Consider the following 26,769-nt stretch of genomic DNA (forward strand, 5'->3'; position numbering starts at 1 on the left):
GTTGAGTGGTGATGCACCCAATTAAGAGCACATAGAGCAAAGACCTGTGCAAGGATCCAGGTTCAAGCCCCTAACCCCCACTTGCAGGCAAGATGCCTCACAAGCAATGAAGCAGGTCTACAGGTGTCTATTGCTCTCTCCCTTTCTCCCTCTCCTTTCTCAAGTTCTCTCTGTCCTATCCAATAAATAGGAAAAAATGGCCTCCAGGAGCAGTGGATTCATGGTGCAGGCACTGAGCCCCAGCAATAACCCTGGAGGGAAAAAAAGGAAAAAGAGGAAAAGAAGGAGGAGAATTTGTTTTTCAATCCTTTTTTCCTTCTGTGTGTTGACTTCCTTGGTAATTATGGTGTAACTGTATAGCACTGGAGCAAAAATATTGATCATTTTAAAATAGCAGTGGTTCCAAGATGTAGCTAGAATCAGACCATTGACATGATTTGATGTTAAGTGACTTAAGTTTATTGACTCAGATTTAAAAAAACTATTAGGAATTTGTCTCTTCCTCTAATAATGTGATCTATGCCATTTATGTAAAAAAAAAATTATGTTGCAATGTTACATCGAACACTAAATACACTGTCTTTGAAAATTAATATTTTCAGCATTTTAAACATTGCTTGCAGTTAAGCAAATAAATATTTTATTGCTTATTCAAATATTGTTAAAACTGACTAAAACATTTATTTAAAAAATTGAAAGCATGGGTGAGCATAAATGGCATGATGGTTATGCAAACAGACTCTCATGCCTGAGGCTCCAAAGTTCCAGGCTCAGTCCTTTACATCACCATAAACCAGAGCTGATCTGTGCTCTGGGAGAGAGAGAGAGAGAAAGAGAAAGAGAGAGAGAGAAATGATTAAAAAAAAGTTGAAAGCATTTGAAACATTGAGTGGGTATAGTTGCCTTTAGGGTTATTATTGGGGCTTGGTGCCTGCACTAGGGAATCCACTGCTCTTGGAGGCCATTTTCTCTCTTTTGTTACCCTTGTTATTATTATTATTGCTGTCATTATTGTTGGATAGGACAAAGAGAAATTGAGAGAAGATGGGAAGACAAAGAGGGAGAGAAAGATAGACACCTGCAGACCTGCTTCAGTGCTTGTGAAGCTACCCCCCTGCAGGTGGGGAACCAGGGACTCAAACCAAGATCCTTAAGCCAGTCCTTGCACTTTGTGCCATGTGCACTTAACCCACTGCACTACCGCCCAGCTCCGGGCATAGTCTATTGTAGTAAAACCAAACACACACACACACACACACACACACACACACACACACACACACACACACACACACAAAATGAAAAGCCAAAGCACTTCTGAGGAAAAGTAAAGATATGGAGGTATTACCCTTCCTAACTTTAGTTTATACTACTAAGCAGTAGTAATCAAAGCAGCATGGTACTGAAATAAAAATGGAAACTTGGATCCATGGAACACAATCAAGAGCCCAGAAATAAGCCCACACAGATATAACCACCCAATAAATGGCAATGGATCCAAAGCCATACAACGGGGGAAAGAAGAGCTCTTCAACAGACGGTGCTGGGAAAACTGGACAGCCACATGTACAAAAGTGAAACTAGACCACCACCCAACACCATGCACCAAAGTTAAATCAAAATGGATCAAAGATCTAGATATTAGATTCTTAAGAATCTATAAACCCTTTATCCATGTAGACAGGAAAAGAAATCTATTTCATGAGAAATGTTTCCTTTGTGAAGTTACTCAGGTGCATGTTCAAATACCATGTTCAAGAGTCTAGTTGTATTCTGCTACATTTTTCTTGAGGCGACTTCCCTTTGTCTTTGAAAACATTATACCTTCTCTGAGTCTTACTGAATTTGAAGGTTACAAAAGTAAAGTTGTCTGGCTTGGATTTTAATCAGCTATTATGTAATGATTTACTACACTACATGTCCACAAAGTCACTGAGGTATGCAATATTGACCCATAGTAGACCTTTAGGAGACGTGTTAACCTCAGCGAATGCATCAGACCTCAGTTTAAAAGTCAGATAAGTAGGTGTTATATGTTGGATAAGGACATTGGCCAACAGGCATATGAAAAAACGCTTTAAAAAAATCAATGGCCACTTGAGATGTATAAATCAAGACAACACTGAACAAACACCACTGGTGATTTTTTTGTCTTGGTTGTCTTACACGACTACGGGTATGAATCCGAGTTTCTGAAATTTCAAGTGTATTTGGTTTTAAGTTACACACGATGTGGTTATAAACTGGCTTTTGAAAGAATATCATACAGTTTGGGAGTTGGGCAGTAGCGCAGCAGATTAAGTGCATATGGTACAAAGCGCAAGGTCTGGCGTAAGGATCCTGGTTTGAGCCCCCGGCTCCCCACTTGCAGGGGGGGTCACTTCACAAGTGGTGAAGCAGGTCTGCAAGTGTCTATCTTTCTCTCTCCCTCTCTGTCTTCCCCTCCTCTCTCCATTTCTCTCTGTCCTATCCAACAACAATGATATCAATAACAACAATAAGTACAACAATGAAAAACAACAAGGGCAACAAAAAGGGAAAATAAATATAGTTTTAAAAGTTTTTAAAAAGTTGTGTTTAAAAAAGAAAAAGGAATATCATACAATTTATATATGTGTTCAAAATATTTGCAATATTAAATGATTCCCACCCCAACCAGGGGTTTTGAACTTGTGGAGCTGTGGCTTGCCAAACCAAATCTCTACCACTGAGCCATCACTCTGGCTGGCTGGTTGGCCATAGGTTTTTCTTCTCCTACTTTCTCTGCCAAATGAAATAAATCTATTAAGGGTGTCTCATACCGGTCCTGGTCTGGGGCCAGACTCAACCCTAGAGCCCCAGGTTTGGGAATCAAGTGTTCTATCACTCAACTACTTCTCTCTCTGACTTCTCTGTGAGTGTTCTTCTCTACCCCTAATGAATTTACAAAATAGAGAAACCCATGAATATTGTGCTCACTTCACTGTCCTTAATCACTGTAGAGTCACCTAGTAGTAAATAACAATGGCAAGACAATGTATCAGCAGCTCTTGGCCCCAATAACACACCATAACATACTGACTGATGAGTTTTCACATCATGGTCAACACATTCAAGAAATTTTGAGTGGTAATTCATCTTTTTTAAATTAACGTGTTTCCATTCTCTCTATTCCACATTCGAGCAAAAGCATCTGGAAATTGTCTTTCACCTCTTAAATCATTATCCTGAGATTAATGAAGCAGAATTTGCAGGTGCCCTCACATCTCTCCCTATCTCCCCTTCCCTCTCAAATGTTGTTTCAATCCAAAATAAATAAAAATAAAATAATTTAAAAAGTAGAAACCCAAAACAAAAAAAGGTTTCTAGAATTTTCATGACCTTCAATTTTTATTAGTCATTTACTAATAATTAACAGGGGTCAGGTGGTGGTGCACCTGATTAAGCGCACAAGGACTCAGGTTCAAGCCCCTGGTTCCCACCTGCAGGGGGAAAACTTCATGAGTGGTGAAGCAGGTGTCTCTCTGTCTCTTTCCTTCCCTGTCTCCCTCTCCCTTCTCAATTTCTCTGTGACTCTACTCAATAATAAATAAATGAAAAGATTTTTTAAAATTTCAGAACAATTTTTTAAAAACTAGTAACAAGATTATAAAATAGCAGGAGTATACTTCTACCACCAGAGTTCTGTGTCCCATCCCCTCCACTGGAAGCTTCCCTATTCTTTATCCCTCTGGGAGTATGAACCAAAATTCTTTATGGGGTTCAGAAAGTGGAGGGTCTGGCTTCTGTAATTGCTTCTCCACAGGACATGGGCATTGGCAGGGGGATTCATGCCCCCAGCCCATTTCTATCTTTCCTTAGTGGGGTAGGGCTCTGGAGAGGTGAAGTTCCTGGACACATTGGTGATGTCATATGCCCATGGAAGTCAGGATGGAATCATAGTAGCACCTGTAACTTTGACATTCTGTTTTAAAACAAAGACTCAGAACCTTTCCACTTTAAGGATTTAAAAAAGAAATTATGTGACTAAATAATAAAAAAAATACATTTTCCTGACTATTGCTTTACTTTACTTTTTTTTTTTTTGTAATTGGAACTAAGCTTAGTCTTCATAGCTTGATTGTATGATGATTAGCAGTCGTCCTGAGGATTCAGGGAAAGTTGATGAGCTAAGCAACTTTGTGCAAAAGTTCATCACTTACATTTTCCTGATCACATTGTGGGGACAAGTATCCCTCATGCAAACAGAGCAGTGGTTCATGAGGAGGAAGGAGCTGACAGTGGGAGAAAGCCGCCACCAGTAATGCAGAGAGGTTCACCTTCCACCTGCTGGAATTGTCTGAAAGAGCCATGTAGAGGTGCAGGAGGAAGAGGTGACCAGGACCAGGATGCTCTGGGTAGCACTGGTCTCAGGGGCAGCTCTGGGAACAACGCACAAGTTCTGCAAAGGTGCTGGGCATGAGGCCCAGAGACAGCATGTCAGGGAATGAGATGTTACCAAACACTATCCAACTGATTTCCTCTTTGTGATATATATATATATATATATATATATGCAGAACACTTTGGATTTTTTAATAGGCTGCACCTTTCTTCTTTTTTTTTTCTCTCTCTTTCTTTCTTTTCTATTATCTTACTTATTGGATAGAGACAGCCAGAAATTGAGAGGGATGAGGGTGATAGGGAGAAAGACACTTGCAACCCTGCTTCACCACTCACAAAGCATCCCCCTGCAGGTTCGAGCCCCCAGTCCTTGCACATTGTAACATGTGCACTCAGCCAGGTGCACCACAACCCAGGCCCAAATACTTTGAATTTCATTTTTCCCTCATAACAAGTCTGTTATGTAGAGAGGACAGGCATAATTATTAAATCATTCTCGAGATTAAGTAGGAAGCAGTGACTCAGAAGAGACTCTATCAAGCTCTAAAAGCTAAAATGGGCTTCTGGTCTCATGGTGTGTAAAAGCAACAGTGGAACAAAGCAACTGAGATTCCATGTTGAGGGTTACAGTTCCACCTGTTCTCTGGCCCTCCCTTTCCCCACACAGGGGTCCACTCCATGGCCAAAACTCAATGCAGAGGCAGTCCTAGGACTCCAGATCTGAACTGTCTACTGAGGAATAAAGATGAGTCCCATGCTTCGGCAGGTACCTCACACTTCAGAGTAGCCCCTGGTGTGCATTCAGGAAAGATGGCTGGGCCCAGGCATTTCACAACATTGACAGCCTCATAGATAGATAGATAGATAGATAGATAGATAGATAGATAGATAGATAGATAGATAGAGGAGGGATATATAAATATATATATATAGATATGTAGATATAAAGAGATATAGATATATAGTTTTGTATAAACACACGTCTGTAACACATCAGCAAGACTTACACATTCCACAGATACCTGATCAGTAAGTTAGTTTGTATTGTCTAAGCCCAGGGTGTCCCAAGAGGAGCCTGGGGCTGCCAAACATGGGAGCTTGTGAGAGCACCAGACCTCCTCTTGCCAGGCAGCTCAGAGAAGGAAAAGTCATCCTTCTTCCCCAGAGACACCTGCAACTTTTCCTGGCAGTGCTCAGCAGCAGTCCCCTGGCAAAAGGAGGCCACCTCCATCCATGGCCACAGCCCTGCATGGGGAAGTGTCAGGAGACAGAAGAGTTTTTAGCTCGTCATTTCTTAGCCACTAATGACGACATAAAGGTCCTCTGGAGAAGGCAACTTGGAGGCCCTTTTTGTGATATTTGTATTCTTTGAATTACCACTCATACTTAGAGCAAGCACAAGACTGAGTGACATGCTGAGTATCAAGATCAAGAACATGTAGGACTCACTGTCTGGGAAGCTCTCTCAGCTTTTGCCATCAAATCTCCATTCGTGTCTCAAAAGCTTACAGGTAACTTTACTGAGTACAGAGTCCTCCAGGTGCTGGGTTAGGTATCTAGTAGACATCAAGTCTGAAGTTATCAGATGTCTGGTTTGAATGTGCTGCTACACTTCTCTCTCTCTCTGGCCTCAGTTTCCCAGATGCCCAATGACAAGTTGGACAAGGATCTGGCCAAGACTCCAAATCACTGATGGTAGGGAGATGGTGTCACAAGCTCCCTTGCCTCCTCACAAGGAAGCCCAGCCAGTCCTGTCACTAGCCCAGACCTGGGAGTGACCTTAGTGGGTGCTCAGGGGAGACCTGGGGGCCAGTACTAAAGGCTTTTTCTGGAAGCATCTCTGGTTCTCAGCTACGTCCTACAGACCAGCACTGTAATATTCAAGGCCACCACCCTCAGTCCTGGGGAAGGGATGTACCTGTTCTCTCTGGCTCCCCACTCAGAGTTCTGAGCCTTTTCTATGTGAGTACCTGTGTTTTCTGCCTAGGAGCTACCTCTGGACTCATCCCTTTCCCCAAAAGACAGGCCACCAAACATGCCTCCCTCAGCAGCCTCAAGTCACCAGACTCTGCCCTACCCGACAATTACAGGGATTAAAGTCTACTCCCTCATTATTAGCTCAGGTTTTGGGAGACAGAGCTTCTCCACACATAGGAATTGAATGTAAGAGACACCAGCACTGAGGAAGGGAGCTAGTTTAGGGGTGGGGTAGAGTCACTGACTGAAAGGACTTTGGGGTGCTTTGCGACTCTACTAGCTACAAAGTCCTCAGCCTGAAGCTCAGGCATACTCATAACATCCTGCAGTACCTGGTCAGACTTGAAAAAGATTCCATTGTTTTAATAAAACTCAAGTAGGTTCTGCTACTGCATCTCAGAAGCCGCCTGGATCAGAAGCCAGGCAGTGGCTCACTGCAACAGACCGGAAGAGCAGCAGGAAGATCAGGGAACTCTGAAGGTGACCACCTGGTGGGTCAGGAGGAGAACAGAATACACCACACTCTGTTGGAGGGTGAATCTGAACTCAATTTTTATTCAGCCAGTGAGAGCTTATATATCTTTCAGCCTTACATAAGCAATATCTGAAACAGAAAGTAAAGCTCATTTCTTAATTAGATGGCCTTGCGGTTTTACAGAAATGTCATACTTCATGGGGTGATGCATTTCTGAGTAATAGGCTTAGCAGATAGTATTTTATGTAGAGTTTTAACATATTTCATAAGAGGAGGTGAGTAAGTATTATTAAGAATTTTTCCTAAAACTTGATGTATTTGATGACCCATAACTTCGTCCACCTCATTTCTTGTTCATCTGTATCTAATCTGGGAACAGGGGCTGTTCATCCCCGATTACACGGCATCATTACCATGTACATAATGAAAACAATAATCAGAGTTTCCAATTTAGATCTGCTCAGAATGCCAAGACCCACTCCCAGAACTCTTCCTCCTTGAAGAGAGTTTTCCTGGGTGCTGACCCTGTCAGACCCGTCGTTCTGGAGTGAGTGGGGCGTGGCAGGTTTCTTTTTACTTTCACTTTACTTCTTTTAGTTTTATCTACACACTCTCAAGTATGATTATCTCTCTTAAAAACTTAACTCCATTTTACTTGATTAGAACTTCTGCTTTTATACAGTTTCACAGTTACATTAACATTGGTACGAAACGAAAGCAAAAGGTAAGTATCAGGGTTTGTAGTTTTGCCTAGAATCATAGTTCCTGCTCTGTACTGTTCATGCAGCACTATTTGTTTTTAGTTCATTTGTTTTTCCCTTGACATTTGTATAATCAGCTGGCTATCAGTGACTTTATTGTTTGTCCTGCAAATTCTTTTGGCTAGGATTTTTGGAGCATGAGTCTTATGAGTGCACGCCTAGTAACAGCTGATGGATCATGACCATATTGTGGATGATTCCTCATCTAAATTCTATAAACAGTTGATATTAATCATGAGAAATGTCACCTATTTTGTAAGCAGGGCCGTGGTCAGTCATGACCGTGGGAGCTATACTTTTTGGGTTTATAGGTTTATTATGTTTGTGTAGGGGGTGCCATCTTCTAGTCTTAGGGGATTTATCATGCATAGGGGCTGCTTCTGGAAAGTTACCAGGTTCCCAAGCTACTACAGCTAGCTCAATCATCAGAATCATCAAAACATTCCAACATAGATTCCCTTTGCGGCATCCTAGTCCATTCCCGGGGATGCAGCTTCCTTGAAGTCTGTCATGCTCATGGTCATGGCAGGTGACCTTGTCAAGCTCCACGGGGGGTCAAGACACGGGGTGCCGCAGCTCACCTAGTTAAGTACACACATTACCATGTGCAAGGATCTGGGTTCGAGTCCCCAGATCCTCACCTGCAGGGGGGAGGTTTCACTAGTGGTGAAGCAGGACTGCAGGTATCTCTCAGTCTCTCCCTCTCTGCCTCCCTTCCTTCTAAATTTCTCTCTGTCCTATCAAATTAAAGTTTTGAAAAAATCTAATAATAATAATTAAGTCACCTGGATTCAGACTCAGGCAACCCTGATCCACCCTTTGAGCCCATCAACGCAGATTAGTGGTATCAGAAAGAGGGTAAGTGTGGGAAAGCAAGGTGTGAAAAGGACTGATGAAGGGGCTGGGCAGTGGCATAACCAGTTAAGCACACATATCAACATGTTCAAGGACAGCAAGGACCCAGGTTTGAGCCCCCACTCCCCACCTGCAGGGAATCTGCTTCACAAGTGGTGAAGCAGGTCTGCAGGTGCCTGTTCTTCTGTCTATCCTCCCCTTTACCCCCCCCTTTCAATTTCTCTCTGTCCCGTCAAACAGAAATAGAAAGAAAAAAATGGCTGCCAGGAGCAGTAGATATGCCATATAGGCACAGAGCCCCAGTACTAAACCTGGTGGCAACAACAACAACAACAAAAAAAAGTGAAAAGGACTGATGTGAGATAGTTTGAGGGTGGTATACACTGTGCATATACTTAATGTCAACCAAATGTATAATGGAGATCATCAAGGTATGTAACTGTTCTCATTGAAGAAAATAGATGGCACAATGGTGTTAGTGGTATGTAGATTTAGCTATAGACTTAGCCATTCATTCAGTATATGTGAAAATGTGGATGAGGGAGAGCTGGGAGTGTCTGGGGTTGCAGCTTCACTCACTGAGGCCCAGGTCTGACCCTGGTGGCACCGTAGCAGCTGGAACATTCTCTGGGGTGGTGCCGGCTCCAGATACATCATGGGACATTGTGTGTCTCTAGACTGATAGACTCAGATTAGACCCTGAGCTGCACCGGGGCTTTCTGAATTAGTGGTAGTGTAGTGCTCATTCCAGGGTAGTTTAAAGTATGGAATTAGAATCATTTGATGGAACTTGCTAGAGTGCTGAGAAGGTGCTAGGACAAGTGGTCTAGCTCAGCTATTGCCTAGACCTGTTCTGGCTCTGAGAGTGGGGTCTTCAGAGCTGCTGGTCCATGGTCTAGAGATTGAATGAGGTGTGTGTCTCCAGCTGGCACTGATTCTGAATCTGCAGCTGGCGGGGCTTCGCAAACTCGCTTTTGAGCTTTAGGGTGTGCTGTTTTCTGAGCCCGCTGCTCTGCAGGGGAAGCTGCTGCTCTGTCTTCTTCTGGCTCTAGATCGTGGATAAGAACTTTGGCTTCAATCTTCCCTGCCTCGGGGCCTACAGAGGAAATAGAGTTCAGCAAGGCACTAGCTCTGGAACTGTAGTGAGGAGAAGATGTCTTCAACGCGACAGTCTTTCCCTGCACCTTCTCACAGGTCACCACTCATCTCCCCAGCCAGACCCACCTCACCCCAAGGAAGCCCTCCAAGGCAGCACCCCATTGGAAAGTGATCATAGCCCACTCACAGCTCCTGCTCTGTCCCCTGCCCCTCTCACCCAGGCAGGCTCTGCTCTGTGGGACCCAGGCTCTCTCCTCTCCACCCACAGCACCCTCCTCACCTGTCTTTGTCTCAGTGGGCTGATGTTTCTCCATCTCTGTCAAAAGTTGGAGGACATGGTGCTCCAGGGCTGAGCCAGGCATGCCCAGCTGCACATAAGCCAGGACTGTCTTCAGGCAGGTAAAGTCAGGGGGCTGGTAAAAGTCTTCAGGGTACTTCTCCAGCCAGGTGCTCAGGATGGAGGATATGGCCCTGCAGGCAGGTGGGTGGGCAGCAGAGTCTCAGGCTGGCCTTCCCCTCACTACCATGTGGCCCTCCTAAGACACCCCCGTGGGGACCTGAGTCTCCCGCCCACACAGAGGAGGCCCGACTCCAGGTCCACCTCCACATGGAGTCCTGGGGAGGCAGCCTGTCACAAGGGAGACTGGCAGAAAGCTTTTCAAGTGATAGCCCTTGGTCTATGGTAATACTCAGTGTCCCCTGCTTCAGGGAAGCCTAACACACTCTCTTGTCTGTCACCCTGTCCCTTCCCCACTGGAAGTCAACTCCATGATGGCAGAGAGTTCTATTCTGTTCACTGCACTTCCTGGCACACAGTAGGAGCTCCATGAATTTCTGATTGAAGAGTTTGGAACAGACAGACTATCTCCTCCCAGGCTTCTGTTGGCCTATAAATACCAAAAACCTCCCTCCTGCACCTTCGAACAGCCTCTTCTTCCAGGAGCCCATGACAGTTTCCTCCTCCTTCTGCCTCCCCTCCATAGGGAAGGGCCCACCCACCCTGAGCACCAACTGAAAATCCACCATGGAGCTCCCCAGCTCAGTGATGGAAGTGCTCCCCACACTTCCAGCTCTGGGTCTCAGGTGGGGGGTGCAGTGGGGAAAGGACCAAAAAGGTCTCTTTCAGGGTGCTCTGACACTGATCCTTAGTCTCCTCAGCTCCCATAGCCTGTCCTCAGCTCCTTCTCTCTTTCTTTTTTAAATTTTTTTGTATTATCTTTATTTTTTTATTGGATTGAGACAGAAATCAAGAGGGAAATAAGGTGACAGAGAGGGAGAGAGACACCTGCAGCTCTGCTTCACCGCTTGCAAAGCTTTCCCCCTGCTGGTGGGGGCTGGGGGCTCGAACCTGGGTTCTTGTGCATTATAACATATGTACTCAACCACATGCACCACCACTCAACCCCTCAGCTCTTTCTCTCCTTTCCTTGCCCCCTCAGACCTCAGCCAACATCTGGAATCATGTCAAGTATGTGAGGCAGAGTTCTTCTAGCCCCTCCAAGCCCCCACTCAGAACCCCACCCTCCACACAGATCTATGGAGAAGGGGGCCCCTCCGTGTTCAGTCCACATTCACTCACGTTTTCATTTGCTTATGGTGTCTATCAAATTTAGTACCATACGGGAGGAAACATCCATACCTAGAGGAGACGGTGGGGGGGAGACTCATAAGCTGTGGACATGCCTTGAGTGATGTCTACTGACTAGATGATACCCACTCAAATGGAGTCTAAGGGAAACTGCTGTCTGCTCTGTGCAGTGGGTTATGGTCAGAGCCTAAAAAGTTCTTGTGAGGCGCTTAGTGGGACTTCGAAAGTGTTTAGTGCATGAGTGAGTCACACCAGCCCCTCACAGATAGCTGAGTGGGGTCCCTAGAATTCCTGCTTCCACTTTCTCCCATGAGAGAGATTCCCAAACAGAATCTAAAATCATCTTTTTTTCTCCAGAGCCCTACCCCACTAAGGATAGATAGAAACAGGCTGGGGGTATGGATCCACCTGCCAACCAACACCCATGTCCAATGGAGAAGCAATTACAGAAGCCAGACCTTCCACCTTCTGCACCCCATAAAGAATTGTGAAGCACGTTTTCACAGCCCACAGCCAGCAGGTGCCTGAGTGGTGGCTGTGCTGGGAAGGGCAGGAACTCACCTGCTGAACAGCAGGTCCAGCACCTGCTGGGTGGTAGCCAGAGCTCTGTATGAAGACAGGAAGGTGTGGATGTAAGTGGGGTCATGGCCCAGGACGGCAGGCACCAGGTACTCTACCATCTTCTCTACAGCACCTGTCTGGGGTAGACCAGGAAATAAACACGCAGTCAGAGGTAGCACCGTGGACCCACCAGAAGTGTGGAGTTGGAGCTAAAATCACAGCACCTAGCCCTCAGTGACTGAGGCTGAGGAGTGAGATGAGTGCCTGAGGCAGAGAGAAAGTTCCAGGTGATCAGTGTAGCATTGGCAGTTGGGGAAGGATGGATCAGATTCAAATCTCGGCCAGGTGAGTTAGCTGGGCATGGACAGCAAACTCCCTGTGTGAAGGGCACCATCCCTGGGACTCTGGGCAAATGCTACCTTCCAGACAGGAGGACACATAAGCTGATGCTGGGAAGGGAGGGGTCAGGATATCAGAACATATGGGGTTCAGCTGCATCACCAAGATGGAACTGGTGTCGTCTGGAATGTTGTACAGCTGCTGAGCCCCAGCTCTGGGCCTGGAAGGGGCACAGGCACATGTTCTCTGAGCTCCAAGTGCGGAGACATGGACCTAATGCCGTGAGCCCCATGTCATCAGGATGGAAGCACAAATATATTTCTTTTTCCTCTATTGAAGGGATTAGTGGTTTACAGTCTGTTGCAGAAATTCTTCCCAAACACGAGACTAGAGCCAGGTGAGGTGAAAAAGAGAGATTTACTTCACCGGTGAGGCAAGAGACCTGGCTAAGTCCCACAATTTCTCTGTGCCTTTCATAGGGGTGACTTCCACCTTTATAGGATTTTACAAGCATGGTTACATTTCAGTTACAAGTAGGCAAGACAAGATAAATTAGTTTTCACAGGGATGCAGTCAGGATTAATGTTTTATTTTGACACAATGCAACTCAGCTCTGGAGCAGAGAGACATGGAACTTATCTCGGGCCTGAACAACTCCCTGGTAAGAAACAAATACCCAAACAAGAGACCCCTCACAAAATGGGAGAAATCTTTACATGCCATACATCAGACATGAGGCTAATAACCAAAATATATAAAGAGCTCACCAAACTCAACAACAAGAAAACAAATAACCCCATCCAAAAATGGGGAGAGGACATGAACAGAATATTCACCACAGAAGAGATCCAAAAAGGCCAAGAAATATATGAAAAAATGCTCCAAGTAATTGATTGTCAGAGAACTGCAAATAAAGACAACCATGAGATACCACTTCACTCCTGTGAGAATGTCATACATCAGAAAAGATAGCAACAGCAAATGCTGGAGAGGTTGTGGGGTCAAAGGAACCTTCCTGCACTGCTGGTGGGAATGTCAATTGGTCCAACCTCTGTGGAGAACAGTCTGGAGAACTCTCAGAAGGCTAGAAATGGACCTACTCTATGACCCTGCAATTCCTCTCCTGGGGATATATCCTAAGGAACCCAACACACCCACTCAAAAAGCTTTGTGTATATACCTATGTTCATTGCAGCACAATCTGTAATAGCCAAAATCTGGAAGCAATCCAGATGTCCAACAACAGATGAGTGGCTGAATTGCTCCCTGGTGCCAGTCAGCCTGAATTCCTTCCTAAAGGTTCTTATCTCTCATGGGTATCTCAGGCTGTTCTTCTAAGGAGTGTGGGGGTGTTTAGGAGTCACCCCCACTGAGGAGTGTGGGGGTGAAAGAGAGAGACATGTTGGGAGTATGGATCAACCAGCCAAAAACCATGTTCAGTGGGGAAGCAATTACAGAAGCCAGACTTTTCACCTTCTGCATCCCATAATGATCCTGGGTCCATACTTCCAGAGGGATAAAGAATAGGAAAGCTTTTGAAGGAGGGGATGGGATACAGAGTTCTGGTGGTGGGAATTATGTGGAGTTGTGCCCCTCTTATCCTATAGTTTTGTCAGTATTTCCATTTTATAAATAAAAAAAATTTTTTAAAGGAGTATGGGGAGTTGGGCAGTAGCGCAGCGGGTTAAGCACATGTGGCGCAAAGCGCAAGGGCTGGCATCAGGATCCTGGTTTGAGGCCCCAGCGCCCCACCTGCAGAGGAGTCACTTCACAAGTGGTGAAGCAGGTTTGTAGGTGTCTATCTTTCTCTTCCCCTGTCTCCCCTCCTCTCTCCATTTCTCTCTGTCCTATCCAACAACGAAGACAACAACAACAACCACAACAATAAAACAAGGGCAACAAAAGGGAATAAATAAATACTTCAAAAAAAAAAAAGGAGTGTGGGGGTGTGTATGGCAGCAGCAACCTCTGACTGTTGTAAGGCCAGGACATGAAGGAAATATGAACACAGGTTATGACAAAGGAATATGCATCTATTTTCTGCTTCATAGTCGACAGTAAAATAAAGTTGTTGGTACATGTGTAACATTTCTCATTTTTCCACATGACACTCTAGCCCACCACCTAAGTCTTTCTCCTCTATCATCATGTTCCATGACTTGAACACTGCTCCCCTCCATGCCCCAGAGTCTTTTACTTTGGTGCAATACACGGGAAGTACAGATATTAGTGCTCACAGCACTGAGTAAGACCTGGAGGCTGTGAAGGGATGATTAGACCTACATGGACACCTGAAGACAGAATGAAAACAAGAAAACTTATAGGAAAATGAAAAATACGCAATCAATCCCTCCAGAGTTTATGTGAAGTAAAATCCTATGAAAGTCTTTTTTTTTCTTTTCTTTTTCTAATACTCCTTAAAAAATGAGGGAGAATACAGATCCATGAAGGATGATAAATGACATAGTGGGGGTTGTATTATTAAATGGGAAACTGGGGAATGTTATGCATGTACAAACTATTGTATTTACTATTAAATGTAAAACATTAATAAAAAAAATTTATAAAGCAAAAAAAAAAAGTTAGCTGTGGGGGCCAGGCACAAGGACCAGCATAAGGATCCCGGTTCGAGCCCCTGGCTCCCCACCTGCAGGGGGGTCGCTTCACAGGCAGTGAAGCAGGTCTGCAGATGCCTATCTTTCTCTCCCCCTCTCTGCCTTCCTGTCCTCTCTTGATTTCTCTCTGTCCTGTCCAACAACAATAACAACAACAATAAACAAGGGCAACAAAAGGGAAAAGATGGCCTCCAGGAGCGGTGGATTCATAGTGCAGGCACCAAGCCCCAGCGATAACCTTGGAGGCAAAAAAAATAGGGAGTAGGGCAGTAGCTTGAGGATTGACATAAGGATCCCTGTTTGAGCCCCCGGCTCCCCACCTTCAGGGGAGTCCCTTCACAGGCAGTGAAGCAGGTCTGCGGGTGTCTTTTTCTCCCCCTCTCTGTCTTCCTGACCTCTCTATTTCTCTCTCTCCTATCCAATAATGATGACATTAATAACTACAACAACAATAAAACAAGGGCAACAAAAGGGAAAATAAATAAATATAAAAAAAGTTAGCTGTGAAAAATCTAATCAAGGCAGGAGCTAGATAGTATGGACAGGTCGGAGAGTAAGAGGGATGGACCCAGATTACTGTGTGTTGTGGTGGTGGTCTGGTTTCGGGCTGTACCGCAGAGAAGAGAGCGGATGTCCAGAGCAAAGGGGTACACAAATCTTTATTATAGGATGGGGGGGGGTTTGGTTCAGACCACGTGGAGCCAGCCGGCAATGGCCGTCCCCACTACCTGACCATGGGGGGAGAGCAGGGAGCGAGACCTCAGAGAGGGAGAGCTGAGAGCCCAGAGAGGGGGGGGGGTGAGGGGGCTTTTTATAGGGCGACAACCAGGGGTGACGTGTAGGGCCAGGATTGGTTGAAGGGGGCACTGCTAGGATTTCGCGGGGCGTAGTAAAACCTGGGGGCAGAGACTGCATCAGAATAACTCCTCAGCAACATCTCCTCCTATCCCTTTATATCTAAATGGACACAGTAAAGAAAAATGGAATGGAGCAGGCTTAAATGTTTTAGAGGAATGCCATGCTCAGGTGGAAAGATGTAGGACTTTCTGTGGAGGAGGGAAGGCTTAAATGGCTGCGAACCTTGTGAGATTTATGCGTCCTCCTGTGCTCAACCCCTCTTTAGAGAGAGAGACTTACCTGGAGAGACTCATCTCATAGGTTTAAGTGCAGCCTGCTCAACCATCTCTTCACAATATCTCTACATCTTTTCTATCTTTCTATCTAGTAATAGCATAAGATGTTCAAAGTCTGTAAAAGACTATCATGGGGCAGAAACCTTTTGGGCATAAGCCTAAATGATATAACAAAATAGGAAGGGACAAGTAGGGGAGTAGTAAAAGCCAGTGTGGTGTGAAGGGAAGGATTGGTGTGTAAAGGAACATTCCCTGCTTGGGTGGGGAAAGGGGCAAGGGTACATAATGAGGGGGAGGTGGGAGGCATGACCCACCAAACAGAGGGGCTATTTGGCATTGTATAGTCCTCAAGGCAACAGTCTGTAAAGTCTATGAATTACTCAGGATCAGTCTATGAAAAACCAGCAGCGTGAAGGGAAATAAGCTGCTTCAAAATTGTGTAAAATGTATATAGGGTATGTCAGAAAGTCCGATACAAGTCTCAGTCCGAAGTAGATGGCTAGGGGAAGAATTGGCAGGGGATGCAACGCTGCATGAGGGAGGTCAGCCGCTGGAATGTTGCTTTTCTGTAGATAGCCAGCTGGAACTGCCAACACGTGACAAGCAGGTCAGAAGCAGGAACGGTAACCAGGCATGAAGAAAGTTCTGTCCTTGGAGTCTGTGTATCAGGTTCTTCAGATCGCGTTGAGTGACATCTAGGGTTTCGGGGGGTGTGCCACGGTAGTCGTGCCATCTAGTGGGTGATGTCAGGGTGTGCAGGGGTTCAGATGGTTTTTCCGGGATTCCTGTGAAAGAAACACAAACAATCTGCTTCTCGTGGTTAATTTGAACTTGTAACAAGTTATAGGTTTGTTATAGTTGATACCTCGATGATTATAATTGGTTTAGAATCTCTTTATGATTTTATTTAAAGGTCATCTAATGTGACCTCCTGTAGCAGCCTCTACCGCAGGATCTTGAGACCAATTTTAGCTAAAATATGTATTTTAAACAGACTCAAATTGCTTAGAGAGTTAACGCATATTCGTGACAATGATTTTAACGTTTACAGTGCCAGATTGATGCCAGATCTGTTGTGGATTAATTTCCACAAGATAGTTTACAGGGCACCTTTGGGGGCCCTTCAAAGGTGTCCTGTATATAAAATTTATATAGTTTAGTTTTGGGAATGAATAGTCACATTGAACATTTAGACTTTTACCTAAATAGTAAGTTACCTTAACAAATTAATTTTTACCTTGTCTGGTAAAAGTGTAGCTGTAGGGTTACACTTTTGACCGTTAAGTTAGTGTTACCAAACTTGAGACATACCCATAAACATTTAGTTATAACAAACTGGAGGAAAAATAACTTTTGTTATAAAAACGCATTATTTAAAAACAAATTTAAATCTGTCATTAGTCACACAGTTTAAGACAAAACACTTACATATATACCAAAACTATATATAAAATTCAAAAGAGGGAGAAAGAAAAAAATTTTGGAATGTTTCTGGACGTCTCCAGAAACTTTGGCTGTGTCCAGCATTTTTATATAAAGCCAATTACCTTTTAGAGTACTCCAAGCAGATGGGTCATGCAAAAAAAAAAAGTTTTTTTGTCATTCAACACACTCATTCACAAAAACAACTGGCCAGTTATAACATAAGACATACAGGGAAAGGGTAGGAGAGAGGTCTCTGTGAGCCAGATTTTGTAGGTTCTGCCATGTCGTATTACGGGTCCTGGGATGTATCCTGCATCTGGTCCTCTTGTAGTATTTCTTGTTCTTCAGGAATAACAGCGCCATCCTGCGGGTATTGTCGGACATGGCGGGCAGGAACCCAGACAGGTTTAGAGAAATTTTGAGGGAAAATGCATGCGAAACCCCTTCCCATGGTCAATAATGGGTCAGGCCCTTTCCAAATTTTATCAAGTGGGTCTCTCCATTTGACCTTAATAGATGGGAGGGTAGATGGTGTTTGCCAGTGAAGAATAATAGGGGGTAAGGCCGAGTTATTGTAAATATTAAAGAGATTTAACGTAGTTAAGGCTTTTGCTAGCTGGATATTGGGGGGATATGTTCCTCCTTTATCTTTATTTAGTTGAGCCTTCAGAGTTTGATGGGCCCTCTCGACAATGCCTTGTCCCTGTGGATTGTAGGGAATGCCCGTGGTATGAGTAATATTCCAGAGGGAACAAAAATCTTTAAATTGTTTGCTTGTAAACATAGGTGTATTGTCTGTTTTCAAAAATAATGGGACCCCCATAACGGCAAAACAAGAGAGCATATGGCTTACAAGCTTTTTAGCACTTTCTCCTGTCTGAGCTGTAGCCCACATAAATTTAGAAAAGGTATCAATTGAAACAAACACATATTTTTGTTTGCCAAAGTTTGGTATGTGGGTGACATCAATTTGCCAAATAGCATTAGCTTTTAAACCTCGGGGGTTAACCCCAAGGGTCTGGATAGCAGGTGTCTTTATGAGACTTGCACAAGAAGAGCAAGTAGCGAGGATATGTTTTAACTGTGGTACAGGAACATCAGGGAATCGAGCTCGAAGGCCTTTAAGATTAACATGGGTTAGAGAATGAAAATTAGCAGGATCAGAGACAGAGACTGGGAAAGTTCCTGTGGAGGCAAGACGGTCAACTGCGGCATTCCCTTCGGACAGGGAACCAGGAAGAGGGCTGTGGGAATGAAGGTGTTGAATATACAGTGGTTGGGTTTGAGAAGAGACCACAGAGGCGATTTGAATCAAGAGAGGGGAAAGTGGGTTGTCATCAATTTTCACATAGGAACGAGCAAGCCATGGAAGTAAGTTAACAGTATACACACTGTCAGAAAAAAGGTTGAAGGATTCTGGTACAGCTTTTAGTGCAAGGAAAACAGCATAAAGTTCTTTGTACTGAGGGGAATTATCAGGAAGCTCAGTAAAGAGAGGTTTAGGAGATTGTTTGTCTGGGTAATATATAAGGGCAGCAGCTCCCCTTTTTCCGCCATCAGTAAAGATTGTAGGAGCAGAGGGAATGGGATCCCGAGAGAAAAGTTTAGGTGCTAGTAGAGGCAGAAGAGGTAAAGAAGCTATCAATTTATTAGAAAGAAAATGGTTATCTATTTGTCCTGGAAACCCCACGAAGCTTATGGCAAAGCGGGAATGATGGCATATAAGCCACTCTGTATCTGTGAGAGAAAAGGGCAGAATGATTAAATCCGGTTCTTTCCCTAAGACCTGCACAGACCTATTTCTCCCTTGGCGAACCATGAATGCTAACGCGTCTATCTCAGTGAGGAGTCTTGGAGCTCCTCCTACTGGCGTGTGAAGCCATTCGAGAACCCCATGGTCTTGCCACAGTGCCCCTACTACTGTGGGGGTGGAGTTGAAGATTAGAAGGTTTACCGGAGAGGAGGGGGAGAATCGAACAAGGTGCATGTCCTGGAGGGCCTGGTTAACCCTTTCCAGTGCCAAGGAGGCCTCAGGAGTTAACTTACGTTTTGAAGAGGGCTGTTTGTTTCCTTTCAACAGGTCAAACAGTGGTTGGAGGCAGCTTGTGGGCAGATAGAGATACTGCCTAAGCCAATTTAAATTTCCTAGAAAACTTTGTAAAGAAGCAAGAGTAAGGTTAGAAGGGAAGGTAACATTAGGTTTTAAGGGACGAATTTGCGTTAGAGAAATCTCTGAACCTAGGAAGGATATTGGAGGGATTAGCTGTATCTTCTCAGGGGCTACATTAAGGCCGCTTTTCTTTAATGCAGGAATGAGAAAATCACGTAAGGCATAGAGATCTGTATCTGATTTTCCCCATATTAAAATATCATCTGTATAATGAAAAATATTAAGGCCCTTATGTATATATGGGACAAGAGCAGATTTAACAGCCTCCTAACAAATTGTAGGACTATTGGCCATACCCTGGGGCAGCACCACCCATTCAAATCTATCAGCAGGGCTGGCGTTATTAATAGACGGAACAGAGAAGGCAAAACGTTTACAATCTCGCGGATGCAAGGGGATAGAGAAAAAACAATCTTGTTTATCAATAGCTATGATTGGAATTCCCGTGGGAATTGCAGAAGCAAGAGGCAAACCCCTTTGGGGGGAGCCCCAGACCTGCATGGTTTTATTTACTGCATGGAGATCTTGAAGGAGGCGCCATTTTCCCGAGCGCTTTTTAATCAAAAGACAGGAGTATTCCATGGGCTTTGAGAATGACTAATGTGTCCCAAGGACAACTGCTCTCGGACGAGCTCTTTTAAAATTTTTAGCTTATCCCTAGGTAAAGGCCACTGTTCCACCCAGACAGGCTCATTAGAAAGCCAGCTTAAGCGGGGTGTTTGGCCACGAACAGTGGCATTTAGTATTGGGGGTGCTGAATAGGCCTGGTATTACGGGAACGAGTTTTACGCTCTGCAGAGGCGTCTGTGGATATCCTAACATCAAGACATTCCAGAAGATCCCTGCCCAGTAAGTTGGTGCTAATATTAGCTACCAAAGGGCGGAAGTGTCCGGTAGAACCTTCTGGGTCTTCCCACATGAGCGAGTCTCGTGTGCAAAATGCTCTGGTCATCCCTCCTATTCCATGTAAACTGGGTCCAGGGATAAGTACTCAATCTTGGGGAACCTCTTCTTGCCTTAAAATCGTCTTTTCTGCCCCCGTGTCAATCAAAAATTTAAAAGGAATATTGCCAATCTTTATTTCATAGAAGGGTGGCCCCGTTCTAAAACAAGAGTGGTCCACAAAATCTCAGGCCCCGAATTTGTACCATTCAGGGGCGAACCATCTTTATGAAATTGGGACCAACAATCTCTCTTCCAATGAAACCCCTTACGACATTTTGGACAAACAGTACGTGGTCTCTGGCTCCCTGACTGAAAGCGGGGTTGCTCTGGCTGGAGGCGGGGTTTCCCTGACTGGAGGCGTGGTCGCAACTTATCAGGACATTGGTTACGCCAATGTCCTTGGCGACCGCACTGAAAGCAGGCCCCGTTTTGCTTACATGGGGCAACTGCATAGACCTGTGTCGTAGCGGGTGCCCCATAATTGCCTGATGTAAGTTCCTGTGTCGCTAGAATCCAATTATCTGGGTGTAGGTGTTTAAGATTAAGGCATACCTGACAGAATTGTGGTGTCATGCCTTCCCAGACAATAGAGCGCAGGAGCAGTGTGCGGACGTCAGGATTATAAACCACGAGACTGTTTCACTGTTTCTGGAACATTTTTCTCTGGACCACTCTGTGGTTTCCACCCGCTCAGGCGAACTCAGAACAGCCAGCGGGAAGAGCCAGCGGGAGGGAGGTGAGGCTCGGAGCTGCTGTTTCCACCTGGTTAAACAGCCAGCCAGCCGGCTGCGCCCAGACAACCCCGCGCACTGCGCCCACAGCCCCGCAGCCCGCAGGAGGCCGACGCCAGCACACAAGAGCCCCAAGAGCCCGACGCCAGCACGCAGGAGGCTGACGCCAGCACACAGGAGCCCGATGCCAGCACGCAGGAGTCCGATGCCAGCACGCAGGATCCCGATGCCAGCATGCTGGAGCCCGATGCCAACACGCAGGAGCCTGATGCCACCACACAGGAACCCAATGCCAGCACGCAGGCCAGCCCACAGGAGCCGGCTCTCCACCGCGTGGTGCAGGGCACTGGATGCGTGATCCCTCCACGCTGCTCGGCCACTGTGAGCAGGGCAGCAGACATGGCAGGACCATGGGGCAGGGCCGCAGCGGCCTATCATGGCCGCCACCCCTGGGCACCTAGGCCCACGCCTTCTACAAAGCTGGCCCACCTGCCCTCTTGCTATGAATTCTGGGACGATCCCGGACCTCCCAGACCCCCAGGCTCCCTGCCGAAACTGGGCACACGAGATCTCCAGCCGCCAGTCCGGTCTGAAGACAGACAAGCTGGAGTACGCAGAGATTTGTGCAGAGATCGCAACCTGCAATTCCTAGAAGTGAAGCTGCCCAAGAGGCCACCACTGGACAATGCACCCCCACAACAACTAAGACAGTACAGATTTAAATTCGTGTATAAAATGACATGTCTTCGTAACAAAGGTTTCTCTCCTTGTGTATTAATGACCATGTTTATGTGTATGTTTAAAGTTTGGTAAACAGTAACTTTAAGGCTAAATTCTTACTAGACAAAGTTAAATGAAAAAGCTTTTCAACGTAATTCTCATAAAGATAAAATTAACTTACATTTAAAGTCTAAGGTAAAAATTAGTTAACAAGCAATATATTTTAACTAAGTTGGTCTAAACAAAAGGTTAAATAGACTTGTTGATATGTAAAACTCTCCATTACCTTCTCTATTAGAAATGGTAGATCGCACAATGGCTATGCTAATTATTCTCATGCCTGAGGTTTCCTTTCCTGAGTACAACTAGGGTGTGACTCCATCTTGAATGGGTGTAACAAAAGTTTAAAAGACGTTGTTGATATGTAAAAGTCTCAAATTCCTTCTCTATTAGAAATATGCTAATAACAAGTTTTGTTTCATAGTAAGTAAATTGCAGCCAGCTGCCTTTGGGACTCTAGGCTGCTCCCCGCCCCCATGCAAATGCCCGTCGAGGCAAGTACGCCCCCCAGAGGCAAGAAATGTTTTTTTTTAAGCTGATAAAGTTTTGCCCACAGAGGCAAAAATGGCCCCCTCAGGCCTTCCCTTGGCAGCACACTGGTTCTTGTTACTTGCTTGCATGTTTCTCCATGTTTGTGCCAGTTTCTTTTTTAAAAATGCCTGTATGATAGAGGTTTCTGTTCACCCCACACCCTTATAGTCATTTAGTTAAAAAGAAAAGGGGGTTGGGGGTCGGGCGGTGGTGCAGTGGGTTAAGCGCATGTGGCACCAAGCGCAGGGACCGGCGTAAGGATCCCAATTCGAGCCCCCGGCTCCCCACCTGCAGGGGAGTCGCTTCACAGGCGGTGAAGCAGGTCTGCAGGTGTCTATCTTTCTCTCCCCTTCTCTGTCTTCCCCTCCTCTCTCCATTTCTCTCTGTCCTATCCAACAACGAAATGCATCAACAAGGGCAATAATAATAACCACAATGAAGCTACAACAAGGGCAACAAAAGGGGGAAAAAAAATGGCCTCCAGGAACGGTGGATTCATGGTGCAGGCACCGAGCCCAGCAATAACCCTGGAGGAGGAAAAAAAAAAGGGGGGGGATTGTTGTATGCTTTACATTGGTTTGTTCTAGCCCTCCCCCGCCAAGAAAATTGGATCAGTCCAGTTAGTTTCGCGGGCCCGCTTGGCCCCGCCCCTAGGAACCCCGCCAGAGTCCCAGGGTTCCTGAGTTCGAGAGTTCTGGGAGTTGCAGAGTAAGAGAGAGTGCCTGCGCAGTGGCAAAGAGGCAGCAGAGTTCTGTTTGGTGATTAGCTTGGTTTAGTTTATGAATCGTTGTTCCTGAATAAAGAAATACAGCTTCCCTGCCCAGCCGTATGTCTCTGGTCGTCTCTGTTACCCGCCCGTGAAGCTAGCCCGGCCGGCTGGAGCCTCCAAATTTTAACAACAACTGTGGGAACCAGATTCTAGGAGGGAGTCAGGGGAGGAGCCACAGGGGGTTCTGGGAGCCAGGGCCCTCTTGGACTGGCCCAGGTGCTGGGTGCAGAGTCTCCCCCTTGCTTGCATTCATCCTGAGCCAGAGCTGGAGTCTGTTGGTAGTGGGACTCCCCTGTCCCTCCTGGGGGGGTGACTGAGGAGAAACACTGCCCCCCTTGGTCAGGTCCTGTGTGATTGGTTGGGTGAAGCTCAGTGCCCAGCAGCCAGGTAGAAAGCACTGGAGCCCTGTGTCTGTCTGTGCTGGTTCTTAGGCCCACATGACTTCTCCACTACTGTCACATATATGCCAAGTCCACACTGACTTCTCTGAGGAGGGACTAAGAGCCCAAGTACCTGGACTTAATCCAGTACAGGTAAGAGGTTCCTGAGGAAGCTCCTTTCTACCCTGCCAGTTTTTGTTGGTTTGTAAATGTAACAGGACTGGCAGGTTATCAACCACCAACCAGTCTGTTACTACCCTGGGCCTCCCTGTCATTATTTCCTTCCTTCTTCCTCCCCACCCCCCTTCCCCGTAGCTGGGGAAGTCAGGCTTCCAAGGACTCAGTAAAGTGGCTGGCCTCCATTAACCGTCCGCTGTGTTATTTTATTTATTTATTTATTATTGGATAGAGACAGAATTGAAAGGGGAGGAGGAGATAAGGAGAAAGACAGAGACCCCTGAAGCCCTGCTTCACCACTTTCCCTCTGCTCCCCAGCTTTCCTCCTTCAAGTGGGGACTGAGGGCTTGAACCTGGGTCTTTGTGCACTGCAGTGTGTACGCTTAACCAGGTATACAGCCGCCTGGCCCCTGGATTGTTTTACCTTAATTAGCTTCCTGGCAAACAGACGGAGGCAGCAGTGAGAAGGGTTGCAGCAACAGGTGCAGCATCTTAAAAGCTTCCAGCAGCAAGGTGTCCTGGTCTCCCGGAGGCAAGGGATACAACAGCTGAACATCCTTTTAGATCTAGTGCCTTGGGCCAAGCTGGGCTGGGGGGCAGTCCCTGGAATGCAGTTGCCTGGCTGCAGGAGTTCTAAATCTGACTGGGGAGCTATTGTCAAGTAAATGACCTCATTTCCTGGGATTACCTGACCTGATAACACCTGTGCCCACAACCTTATGGTCTCCTGACTGTCTGCTCAGCCCTTTACCAGACAGGGCCAGGGCCACAGCTGATCCAGGTTCACACTCAGACACCCCTCTATCCAAGTGCTCTCAGGGGTTCTGGGTGTAGCCACCTCCAAACAGAGCTAGGTTCAGGCTGAGCTTCCCCCAGTCTCCCCTATCCTGTTTCAGAAGAGTCCTCTGGTTTTCGTGTTTTACTTTACAGTCCTCATGCCTTCTAGCCCCAGCAGAATTTTTCCAAGAAGGCCAGAAAACGCCACTGGAGATTTCCATGTCCTGGGGCTGGGGTGGTGGCACACCCGGTGAAGTGCACATAGTACTAAGCACAAGTACCTGCTTAAATATCCAGGATCAAGCCCCTGTCCCCCACCCCCGTCTGCAGCATGGACGTTTCACAAGCAATGAGGCAGGTCTGCAGGTGTCTCTCTTTCTCCCTTTATCTCTCCTCTCAATTTCTGTTCTGTCCAATAAAATGGAAAAATAGTTTTCACTGTCCTCTCCAGAGTTCCGTGGAGAGTTGGTTCCCTTCTTGACATGCGCTCCCCTAGTGGAGAACTGTGGTCCCAGGAAATTCCTCTGATGGGTCCCAAATCCTCCTCATGACTAGTAGGGCCCGGCGTCCTCATTGGCAATGAACCAGGTGCCTCCAGCCAGGGCTCACAGTGGTTGTTAGGCGCCATCTGGTGGCCATCAGTCAGCGCGCCTCCTTCCGGAGCTCGGGCAGGAAGCGCGGGGACGTGACCCCCAGGACAAGAGAGGAGAGGCTGCCACAGACTGCAGCTCCAGCTGGTAAACCCGGCTCTGCCCGGTGTACCGCACCCTTCCTTCCCCGAGACCGGGCCTGAGGACCACCTGTGCTGCAGCTCCGGCCGGATCCACCTGCCATTCTGGGGCACGACGGGGGGAGGAGAAGGGGAGGGTCTGCATCCTTGTGTCACCATCACACCTGAGGCCTCTGTGGCACCCAGCTTTTCCCAGCTCTGCTCCAAGATGGGGGACCCTCACCTCAGGGCCGAATTGGAGAGGAAGCCAGAGGTTTCACACCAACCCGCATGGACCCTGATCATACAAGGGGGAGTCTCCAGGGTTTCTTCTTTCTTTTTCACTTAGATTTTTTTTCCCCTTTCTTTCCTTTTTTGTATCATTTTTATTGGGCAGAGAAAGCCAGACATCAAGAGGGAAGGGAGTGATAGAGAGGGAGAGAGACTCCTGCAGCACAGCTTCACCACTCACAAAATTTTCCCCCTGCAGGTGGGGGCCATGGGTTCAAACCTGGGTCCTTATGTACTTATGCGTTGTAACATGCGCTCAACCAGGTACACCACTGCCTGGCCCCTATTTTCTAATAATTTATTTTTGTGTCCAGGATTCTTGCTAGATGTGTCACTATGAATTCACTGCTCCTGATGGCCGTCCCCCACCCCACCCCCAATTTTACTGGATAGGACAGAGAGAAACTGAGAAGGGAGAGCGAGATAAAGACAAGACACCTGCAGACCTACTTCGGCCACTTGTCAAGTGTCCCCGCTGCAGCACGGGGCCTTTCCTTAGTACTGTGTGCCACTGCCCTCCCCAACACCCAGATTTTTTCCCTCCAAGTCCCCATTGGGAGCTGGGGGCCCTCTGGCAGTGTCCTTAGTGGGGTGGTATCTCCCATAGGGTGCTGTCCACTGCGCATCCACACCCAGGGGTCCCCCCGGGGTCAGTGGGACCTCCCTTTCCAGCTTCAGTATAGCGCTCTGGGAGTGGCTCTGTGCTGGCCCACCAGGATTCCCCCCAGGCCAAGGCCCACCTCAGGAACTGTGGTCTGCTGGGTGGCCTGTCTTCCCACCATGTCGTTTAAGGGGGAGTTGGGGTACCCAATAAGGACATATAGATGGCGGGCTCCCTGCCTCCCTCGGGTGCCATCCTCATCAGTGTCAGAGACACCTGGCTGCTGCTTTGTGTAATCCCTAAGGAGATCAAAGACCTCCAGGAGGGTGGGGTTAGACAGCATAATGGTTATGCAATGAGACTCTCACAACTGAGGCACCAAAGGCCAAGGTTTAATCCCCCACAACCACCCTAAGCCAAAGCTGGGCAATGCTCTGGTAAACAAACAAACAAAAAAACTCAACTTGGGCTGGGCTGGGGAGACAGCATAATGGTTAAGCAAACAGACTCTCATGCTTGAGACTCTAAAGTCCCAGGTTCAATACCCTGCACCACCATAAGCCAGAGCTGAGCAGTGTTCAGGTGTTTCTGTCTCTCTCTCTCAAAAAAAAAAAAAAAAAAAAAAATATATATATATATATATATATATATATTTTTTTTTTTAAAAAAAGGACTTCGGGAGGCGGAGCTATGAGCAGCAAATCGCTTTCTCTCCTCTC

General features: G+C 46.4%; 1 protein-coding gene across 2 annotated transcripts; it reads right to left on the reverse strand.

The window, feature by feature from the left end:
• Positions 1 to 7,554: 7,554 nt before the first annotated feature.
• LOC132539311 (ral guanine nucleotide dissociation stimulator-like) lies at positions 7,555 to 26,612 on the reverse strand. 2 transcript variants are annotated; one of them, XM_060193468.1, is made up of 5 exons: positions 24,097 to 26,612; positions 11,678 to 11,814; positions 11,108 to 11,167; positions 9,809 to 9,999; positions 7,555 to 9,526 (listed from the first exon to the last, which is right to left on the reverse strand). In XM_060193468.1, exons 1-5 carry the CDS (start codon positions 24,226 to 24,228, stop codon positions 9,273 to 9,275), a joined length of 774 nt encoding a protein of 257 aa, XP_060049451.1. In that variant the 5' UTR covers positions 24,229 to 26,612; the 3' UTR covers positions 7,555 to 9,272. The 2 variants fall into 2 exon arrangements, with proteins under 2 accessions (XP_060049451.1, XP_060049453.1); XM_060193470.1 differs by lacking the exon at positions 11,108 to 11,167.
• Positions 26,613 to 26,769: the final 157 nt, after the last annotated feature.

The sequence above is a fragment of the Erinaceus europaeus genome, chromosome 1, assembly GCF_950295315.1.
Source record: "Erinaceus europaeus chromosome 1, mEriEur2.1, whole genome shotgun sequence".
Classification (NCBI taxonomy): domain Eukaryota; kingdom Metazoa; phylum Chordata; class Mammalia; order Eulipotyphla; family Erinaceidae; genus Erinaceus; species Erinaceus europaeus.

What these genes read in the sequence shown, in the direction of transcription:
- LOC132539311 (XM_060193468.1), bottom strand. Translation starts at nt 24,228, where the DNA reads ATGTTCAGCTGTTGTATCCCTTGCCTCCGGGAGACCAGGACACCTTGC. An exon ending in TTGCCAGGAAGCTAATTAAG is followed by an intron (nt 11,815 to 24,096) that starts GTAAAACAATCC and finishes GGTCTACCCCAG; the next exon opens with ACAGGTGCTGTAGAGAAGAT. An exon ending in CACCATAAGCAAATGAAAAC is followed by an intron (nt 10,000 to 11,107) that starts GTGAGTGAATGT and finishes ACCTGCCTGCAG; the next exon opens with GGCCATATCCTCCATCCTGA.